At 44.7% G+C, this 9,839-nt stretch overlaps 1 protein-coding gene across 1 annotated transcript in view; it reads right to left on the bottom strand.

The window, feature by feature from the left end:
• Positions 1 to 635: 635 nt before the first annotated feature.
• Positions 636 to 9,839, bottom strand: part of FXYD6 (FXYD domain containing ion transport regulator 6) — a 106,494-nt gene continuing 97,290 nt past the window's right edge. The window contains exons 10-12 of the mRNA XM_033918692.1: positions 5,249 to 5,287; positions 4,903 to 4,977; positions 636 to 676 (exon numbers count right to left, since the gene is read on the bottom strand). Of these exons, the coding sequence (XP_033774583.1) occupies positions 636 to 676; positions 4,903 to 4,977; positions 5,249 to 5,287 (155 nt within the window). The remainder of the gene's footprint in view (positions 677 to 4,902; positions 4,978 to 5,248; positions 5,288 to 9,839) is intronic.

The following is a 9,839-nucleotide window of genomic DNA, read 5'->3' as shown; positions in this document are numbered from 1 at the left end:
GTATATTACAAAAGGCTCTGTGTCTGGCAAGTCTTTTAAAAAGAACTGGGGGAACTGTGAACATCCCCACCTGGGCATTGCAATTCCCTCCCCCAAGAGCTGTACAAATTGGGGGTTTTAATCCGCCTGTGGCCCAGTTCCACAGGCTATGCCAAATTATATTTACTGGCTGTCCTGCTTAGCAGGGGATATCCCCCTCCCTGCACTTGGGGCAAAACCTCTTAAAGGACAATTTCTACCGTTAATGCTGCTGCTTTCGCAGTTAATCTGACTGACTTATTTACAGTAAATATCGTGCAGAGACAGTTAGCTATGCAACGTGACAAGACCCTATCAGATCTGCTGTGCTTTTAACACTGCCATGTGAATGCAGTCAAAATTGCAAAATTAATTATATTCTTGTCATTAAGCATTTCTGCAAGCTTCCTCTCTCAACCCCCCCCCCCCCCCACCACCCTTTGTTTTCCCTTCAGTCCTCTACCCCACTCCCTCCACACCTGTCAATGTCTTCAGACTCACCTGTGCTTAGAGGTCATCACTGGTTGGTCTGAGAAAGAAATGGGAAAAAGATCAAATTTTATGAGAAAACCTGGCGGGAGAGAACACTGTTCTCGATGACATCACACTCCAGACACTCACCTCCTCTGCTTCTTTCTGCCACAGCGAAATTTCCCACCTGAAAACCAACGAGACAGAGGAAACGTCTGTTTTTATGTGACTTCTGTGCTAGCTTTTCAGGTCTCTCCGTGTTATTAAGGGCTCCTTTTACCAAGGTGCGCTAGCGGTTTTAGCGCGCGCTACCCGCTAACGCCTCCATAGAGCTTGCGTTAGTATTTTCCGTGTAGCGCGGGGGGTTAGCGCGCACTAAAAACGCTAGCGCTCCTTTGTAAAAGGAGCCCTAAGTGATGATGGCGTGGCGAGGCAGGAGGGAGGACACAGGAGTAGCTGCTTCTGCAGATCTTATCACTGATAGCTACCCCCCCCACCCAAAGTCGCAATCCCTCCTGTCCTGCAGTACCCGCTACTATTCCAGGATAGTCCCACAGAGCCCTGCCAATACACTTCACCTCTTCTCTCCATCTGTCCTCGCTGGTCCATTACTAAGAGTCCTTGTACAGAGATGCTTTTGAATTGTAACGATAACCAGCCCCTCTCGCGTCCTAAGCTCTGGCTTGCTGCTATGGCCCTCTAATAACTTCCCCCCAACTTTTGTTTAACCCTTATATGTTTCTCGTCACCTGCAACTTTACTTCTCACTGTTGCTTTGGCGCTAGATAAAAACTGGTTGCTGGGACTGTACTTCAAAAATAAGTTAAAAGAATTCTTGGGATTTAGAATACAAATGTTCCCGGATCTGGCACGAGATACTCAGAAGCGTCGATGTGAATTTTTGATTTTGAAGCCGGGAGTTATTGCCCTTGGAGCTTCCTTCTTTTAATGACACCCATGTAAATGTGTGATATTATATCAAAAGCAAAAAATATATTTTCTTTGATCCTACACAATTGACAGCCTTCCTGTCAGCTGCACACCTGAAAGCTGGGATAACAACACGAGTGCTCATTGGTTAATTTGGTCACTTTCTTCAGTTGATTGAATCCCTGTTTTCCTTTCTTTATATTTCTATGTTTTACTTTAGTAGGCTCGCTGCTCTACTTCTTGGATCCAAGATTTGAGGACTTGAGGTGGAGTTTGAGATTATTTTGTCCTGATTGTGGTTAATGTCAATTGAAAAATTTTATGTTTCTTTAACTAGCTCCGCCTTTCTGTACAAGTGTATACTTGATTTGTTCATGTTTATGAAAATGATAAATAAATATTAAAAAAATAATAATAATAAACCTTGCTTTCAATGTTGTTTACCCAGTTTTCTTTCCTGTCCATGTACACTACTTCTGAAAAATTATTTCTTAGTAAATGTTTTATTTTAGGGAAGAAATGTATTTTATGTTGCTGGATCTCTCCGGAACCCCCTTCCTTTTTGGCATTGGAGGAATCGACTTCACGAACTTATGGGCTGGGAGGCCTGTTTGGCCTGTTCTTCTCGTCGCCGGAGCAGAGACTTTGTTAACACTTGGACTCCATACTTGAACATTTTGTCCCATGAGAGTCGTAGCTGAATCCTGAACAGACTCCGCCTTTGATTTAGTGCATCTATTTGTCATGGTTGTTCCCTGCTTGTGAGCTGTATGTTTCTTTGGGTGGGTGGGGAGGGCGGGGAGGGGGGGTTCTGTGGGGGGGGGGGGTGTTGCTTTGATCGTGGAGGACATCAGAGTCCAGTCCTCCGCGGTTCTTGGGTGAAATTGTATACACTGTTTTTTTATTGCTGTTGTACTTGCTTAATAAAATAGATTTGAACATAAACCTAATATGTTTCTTTTTTTTCTTCTATACTTATTGTAGTTCACCCCCTTATCCACATTGTTCTTAGTATGTCTGTCATTGTCTAGTAGAATCCTTAACAGAATACAACAAAATCTCCCAACTACAAAAAAAATCTCCAATATAGACACATTTTTCATTCTATGTGAACCTTCCTGGGCGTAAAAACTTGGATCGATAGATTGGGTGTGGGGGGGGGGAGGGGAGAATCTTTTTGGTTTATTTCTTGATTAAATTGTTGGATGGGAGGGGAGGGATATTTTTCTTCTGCATTGTTATTGATGGAATTTAAGTGCTTACGTTGATTATTAATGTCTGTATAATTCCTGGCACTTTGTATTAGTTTTGAAAATTAATAAAGATTTAAAAAACAACTAAAAACTTGGATCGACCTCTCAGAAACAATCAGGATAGAAACTAGCTACACCTTATTGCGGAAGAAACTGAAAACTCTTCTCTCTGATACCTGAATCTCCACAAAATTCTCCATTCGAGTCAGCCACCGTCCTTTAAGGGCTCCTTTTACAAAGGTGCGTTAGGGCCTTAACGCGCGGAATAGCGTGCGCTAAATTGCCGCGCATGCTAGACCTTAACGCCAGCATTGAGCTTGCGTTATTTTAAAAGCATACCGCGCAGTTTAGCGTGCGGTAATTTTGTGCGTGCTCTAAAAACGCTAGCGCACATTCGTAAAAGGAGCCCTAAGTCTTCTCTTCCCCCCCCCCCCAAGTATCTGCCCTTCTCTTTTTTCTATCTTCTCTCGGTAAGTCACCTTGAGCCTGCGTAGATATGCACAACACACAAATGGATTAGATTAGATTAGATATTGTACATCTTTTAAAGATTACATGTATTCCTCCTTATTTTATTGTACATCGCCTAGAAATCTTGATAAACAATTAATCAAAAGTTTAATAAACTTGATATCTCTGCCAACGCACCTTGTTTCTGCTCCCCAGCAACTCCTACTGTTCAATTTCCATGCAATTAACATCCTGGATATAAGACAGTTTCAGTGTGGAATAGCAATGCAGGAAGGCTTTCAGGGTGGATGTTAACTTGCATGGAAAACCCTTACCACAGAGCTCATTGCCATGCATTTAAAGTCATGTTAATGCATTCATTAGCTATCCCATAGCCATGTTGGGGGGAAAAAAGTTTCCCCACACATTGTGCGTGGGAAATTTTGCTTCAAGTCCAGGGCAGCAAAGAAGGGCTGGTTGAGAGGAATAGGTGTCTAGCAGTACCTCCTCTCACATTCCAGCTCAACCACTCTGCCCTGAGTCTAGTGACCTCTCTCCCTTCCTTTCCCTGACCCAACCCTCCCCCTGTCCCCCAACAGTAAAAAATAATTTATCTGGTGATCTAGTGGCCCCCCCATCTACCCATCCAATCTGGCCCCTGCCCCCAAATCCAACATCTACACAAAAGTGCCTGGTGTTCAAGTGGCCCCCACTTACCCATCCAATCTGGCCCCTGCCCCCAACTCCAACATCTACACCAGTGCCTGGTGGTCTAGACTAGAGCCCTAGCTCCATCCTTGACCCGATCTTCAGTCCCCAATTTTTAAAAGAAAAAATCCTTGGTGTCTAGTGGTTGTGCCAGAGATAGGAGCGAGAGGGCATTGCTTCTGCCTCTTTTGAGGTACAGGTCTGGGGGTCTCATGACAGGGGCTTGAGGAGGAGTTGGGGTATCACTAGACCCAGGGAATCCAAAGAAGGAGCAGAGCGATCCAGATCTTCAAATGAATACCAATTTAATGGCATTGACTAATCTCAGAAGCATTGACTAACATTCTGGATTCTTGATGCAAGCTCATTAGCCGAAACATGGCCCGTGTTGCATCCAATGTATGCTTAGATGATATTCTGTTTGTGCTATATTGATTGCCATTAAACTGTTATTCGTTTGAAGACCTGGCTCGCTGTGCTCCTTCTTTGGATTCCCTGGGATTTGTGCAGAGTGGACTGTCTCTGTCGTTGAGTATCACTAGACACCAGGGATTTTTCTCTATAAAAATTGAGGACAGGGGATCTGGCCATAGAGGAGGGGACACTAGACCACCAGTGACTTTGTGTATATGTAACTATTGGGAATGGAGGTGGGACCTGATTAAATGGGTGGAAGGTCCACTAGACCAACAGATAATTTATTTTTCACTGTGGGGGAATGTGGGGGTTGCATTGTGTTGGGGAGAAGAAGAGAATGAGGTAACTAGAAAGCCTCGCAGAAAGCTGGGTTGGGGTGCAGGCAGTTTGTTTCTTTTTCTTCAGTGCCACCCTTCATGTCAATGTCTGAACTAATCACCACTCAGGCACAGACAGAAAAGATGACATTTATCAAAGAGCTGCAGGTTACTATCACAATTGTAACATGGCAGTTATTTGTTCATAGTGTGTGACGTAGGGTGACCACAAAACCTTTCTGCATCGCCCCCCCCCCCTCTCTCAGACAGATGGACAGACAGATACACACACATTCATGCAGATACTACATTTCCTTCCAATCTGAAATCAGACTCACTAAAAATGACGAGAAGTCCAATCACAAAAGCAAATGCGGCAAATATCAGACCTCCACGTCGTATCACCTCGTAATCTGGGAAAGAAACAAGAGCCAGTGACAGGCACCAGGAGAAAAGCCCCAAACTGATTTTAGAAAATGAACAACACAATTTTCCATGCCCAATTGTTTTTCTTCACAATTTTTCCTCCCTTCTGGAAGTTTCAGGAAGTTAGATGCTGGTACAAAAGGAGCACAGATTCATAGCTGTACAGAGGTGGGCTTGCGGACTTTTTTTGCAATCTTTTATCGCCTTCAATCTGGTCCCACGCGCCTTGACATTTCATCAACAGGACTGTGGACTTACCATAGAAGAATCTGGTGTTGGTTTCATCATCCTGGTTTTCTGCACAAGGCAAAAAAGATGGTAAAGTGTGATACAACGTGATACTCCCAGAGCGTCTCCTTCCCGCCATCCCCCCGCCCATAGTCATATGGGATAATACCGTGACCCTGAGCAGACTTTCTATAAAGTGGATGGAAGTCTGTGTCTCTCTCCTGACCCTGGTGTCTGAATCAGGAATGCAGGGGAATGGGCTCCAGTTGACACTTGAACATGCCTCGGGCATGGATTTGAATCACACTGTCGGTGACGGCTTGTCCTGATCTACATTGGAAGTCACATTAAGAATGACATTTCCTACAGATACAAAAGGAAGACATGGCGTTTAAATCTGGCCTATGATCTTTTTCCAAACGGTGTTTTCATTTACTACTCCAGTTCCAATCTCTCTTCTCCCTCTTCCATTGCTGTCCCCAAGGTACGGCAACACGAGCAAATGTCAGTGAATGAACTGCTGGCATCTGCTTAGAAAAACGTGCAGGAAACTAAGGTACCGAGATTGATACAGAGTTGATTGGGTTGAAAGAAGGCCAGAAATCTGTTGAGTCCGACCTTCTTGACTGTCTGAAATCCCTCTATATATTAATCCAGAGAAATGTTTAAAACTTACTCTGTGTGTAGCCTATGGGGTAACCAGTAGCCTAGTGACCACATGGAGTGGGTGGGAAATTTCACAGCCCCTCAAGCCTGGGGGCTCCCTAAACCCTAAGAGGGGAGTCTGGGGGGATTGGGGGGGGGGTTCAGGTGGGGTGGGGGGTCAGTGCAATCTATGGGGGGGGGGGGTGTTCCGGACAGGAGGGATTGGGCATCCCTCCTGCTGCTTTCATTTGGGGGGGTTGGGAGATGAGCAGCAGCAGACACGGCTGCTAAACTTATCGTGGCAGGTAGATCCCTTGCCTTAATAAGCTCATCGGCCACATCTACTTACAATGTAGGCCAGCATTTTGCTGGCCTACCTTATACGTGTCTCCCGCTGACCTTGGGAGACGCGTACGGCTGCCTAGGTCCGCCTAAGGCTATTTCTGAACCAAATCATGCACATGCCTAGCTTGCGTGCCTCCCTAAGTTCCCAGAGGTGCCTCCAAAGTAGGCGACCTGCCTCGGGAACTTTTTTTCTAAAAACATGCGTACCGATTGGCTGGTTAGACAACGGTAGGACACCTACAATCAGGACACCATTTATAGAATCCGGAACTTAATGTTTAATTGTGAACTGCGGCTTTAATTTTCCTTTTTGAGTTACAGATGTTACGAAAGCCCTGACGCAGCCAGTTTTGGAGAAACATTATCAGTCTTGGTGTTAGCTTGAGAACTCCTGTTAAAAGAAGATTGGAAACATCTCATTGAGAGCAAATGTGCCTTGAAGATTTGGGGCTCAACAATCGTTAAGAAAGGCTCTATTACTTCTTTGCATCCTCTGTGGAGTTAATGGTTTACACTCCTTTTAAAACTTCAGCCAAGATAAGTATAAGATTTTATTTGTTAAAGACTGAATTTTTATTGCATTCAAGACTGAATTTTTATTGCATTCAGGTACCATAGGTTAGAAACATAGAAACATAGAAAAAGACGGCAGAAAAGGGCTATAGCCCACCAAGTCTGCCCATTCCAAATACCCGCCCCCTGGTTTCACTCCCTTAGGGATCCCATGTGAATATCCCATTTTCTCTTAAAATCCGACACGCTGTTGGCCTCAATCACCTGCAGTGGGAGTTTGTTCCAATGATCCACCACTCTTTCAGTGAAGAAGTATTTTCTGGAGTCGCTATGGAACTTCCCTCCCCTGATTTTCAGCGGATGCCCCCTGGTGGTCGAGGGTCCCATGAGGTAGAAGATATCTTCTTCCGACTCGATACTGCCCGTGATGTACTTAAACGTTTCAATCATATCACCCCTCTCTCTTCATTCCTCAAGTGAGTACAGCCTCAGTTTATTCAATCTTTCTTCATACGTGAGATCCTTGAGCCCCAAGACCATCTTAGTGGCCATTCGTTGAACCGACTCGATTCTCAGCACATCCTTCCGGTAGTGTGGTCTCCAGAATTGAACGCAATACTCCAAGTGAGGCCTTACCATGGACCTGTACAACGGCATCATAACTTCAGGTCTCCTGCTGACAAAACCTCTACGGATACAACCCATCATTTGCCTTGCCCTGGAGGAAGCTTTCTCCACTTGATTTGCAACCTTCATGTCATCACTAATGATCACCCCTAGATCACGTTCCGTCGTGGTCCTGGCCAAGGTCTCACCATTTAGTATGTAAGTTCTGTGCGGGTTTCTCTTACCCAGGTGCATAACCTTACACTTTTTAGCATTGAAGCCTAGTTGCCATGTTGCCGACCACCGTTCAAGCAGTAGTAGATCCTGTGTCATATTATCAGGCAAAATGCTTTTACCTACTATGTTGCAAAGTTTAGCATCGTCGGCGAACATTGATACCTTTCCTCTAAGTCCTTGGCTCATATCTCTTATGAATAAGTTGAATAGAATCGGGCCCAAGACCAAGCCCTGCAGCACTCCACTGATCACACCTGACGTTTTGGATGGGGTACCGTTTACCACCACCCTATGAAGTCTACCACTCAGCTAATCTTCAACCCATGTAGTTAGAGTGTTCCCTAATCCTATTGATTTCAGTTTGTTCAATAACCTTCGGTGTGGGACGCTATCAAAAGCTTTGCTGAAGTCCAAATACACCACATCCAGTGACTCTCCGGCATCTAGCTGCCTAGTAACCCAGTCAAAAAAACTAATCAGGTTAGATTGGCAGGATCTGCCCTGGGTGAATCCATGCTGGTGAGGATCACGTAGGTTTTCCTCGTCTAGGATTGTGTCAAGATGTCATTTGATCAGTGTTTCCATGAGCTTGCACACTATAGATGTGAGACTCACTGGTCTGTAGTTTGCCGTCTCTGTCCTGCAGCCCTTTTTGTGGAGTGGGATAACGTTGGCGGTTTTCCAGTCCAAGGGGACTCTTCCTGTGCTTAGGGAGAGATTGAAAAGAACAGATAATGGTTCTGCCAGGACTTTGCTTAATTCTCTTAGCACTCTGGGATGTAGGTTGTCTGGTCCCATGGCTTTATCTACTTTGAGTCTTGACAGTTCGTAGTAGACGCTACTGGGTGTAAACTCGAAATCTTGAAACAGGTCCTTCTGGCTGTCTCCCATCTGAAGCTGTGGTCCAGCTCCCGGCGCTTCACAGATGAAGACTGAGCAGAAGTATTCGTTTAGTAATTCTGCCTTGGTTGGTTTTGGGTTTCGTTTTTTCCCTATTGCCGGAGGACTTGTAATCCAATCTCAGTCCAAAGCAGTCAGCAATTTAAGGATGTTGACTGCTATGGACTGAATCTGTTCTGGATATTCAATGCTGGATATTAAATACTCAGTTCATAGGTAGGGTTACCATATGGCTCCCAATAGCGGAGGATAGATTGAGAAACGGGTTTTGCCTCCATTGCTTTCAACGGAAGTAAAACCTGATGTCTCAATCCATCCTCCTTTATCTGGAGCCATATGATAACCCCGGTCGTAGGCAGCTACTGAACGTTAGATGGATGTTGGACGATATTCAGATTGGGGCCATGATAATGTTAAGAGAGCCTTTTTGCTGCCCTGTTTTTATATAGGTGCTTACCCAATACGCAGGCTGAAAATCACTGCTAACTGGGTAAGTCCCAGCTCTACCTCAGCGCTAACCAGAAAATGCCATAGCAGTCTGGGCTGATATTCACTAGTATTGCTAGCTAGCAGGAATTAAGCCAGCCAAATCCTGCTGAACATTTACCCCTCTGTTTGCACCCAAGGCAAGTGAGGGTCCAAGATTAGAATAGTATCTGGGTTCTGAACCAGACTTTGCTGGTTCTTAGCCCACTACTCTAACCATTAGGTTACTGTTCCACTGAACTGACTTGCCAGACCTTGATTGTACTTTTGGAAAAGCGACATGGTTTTAGTTTGTAGATATGATTTTTGAGGATTATTTGTATGTCCATGTTGTGATGATTTTGTTTTAAATTATGTATGTAATTCTGTAAATCGTTTAGTTTTAAACAGTATAGAAATTTTTTAAAAATAAATACTGTTTATCATTTCTATAGCTGAAAGGCGGACTCAGTGCTGTACATTTAACATTCAATAGATGGTCTCTGCTCAGAAGAGCTTACAATCTAATTTGGACAGACTGGCACAGGACATCTCAGGGTTGGGGAGTTTCTGGTAGAAGGATACAGTGGGAGTTAAGAGCTGAAAGCAGCTTTTAAAAAAAGGCTTTTAGCTTGGATTTGAATACTGCTAGAGATGGAACATAAAGCTGATATTGGGAATTGAACCCTGGCCTCCTGTATGAGAGTAACCAGTGCCACTTCTAAGCAATCAGGTCACACTGGAGCATAATCATCTTCAAGGGGGGAGAGAGTGTGGAGACAGTGGCCAAAGTCCCAGTCCCAGCCCCCTGAGGCTGTGGGCTCAAACCCACACTGCTCCCTACAACCTTGGGCAAGTCACCCAATACCCCCCCCCCCCATTGCCCCACATACACCAGATAGATTGCAAG

The sequence above is a fragment of the Geotrypetes seraphini genome, chromosome 13, assembly GCF_902459505.1.
Source record: "Geotrypetes seraphini chromosome 13, aGeoSer1.1, whole genome shotgun sequence".
Lineage (NCBI taxonomy): Eukaryota > Metazoa > Chordata > Amphibia > Gymnophiona > Dermophiidae > Geotrypetes > Geotrypetes seraphini.
This window is presented reverse-complemented; position numbering and strand designations above follow the sequence as displayed.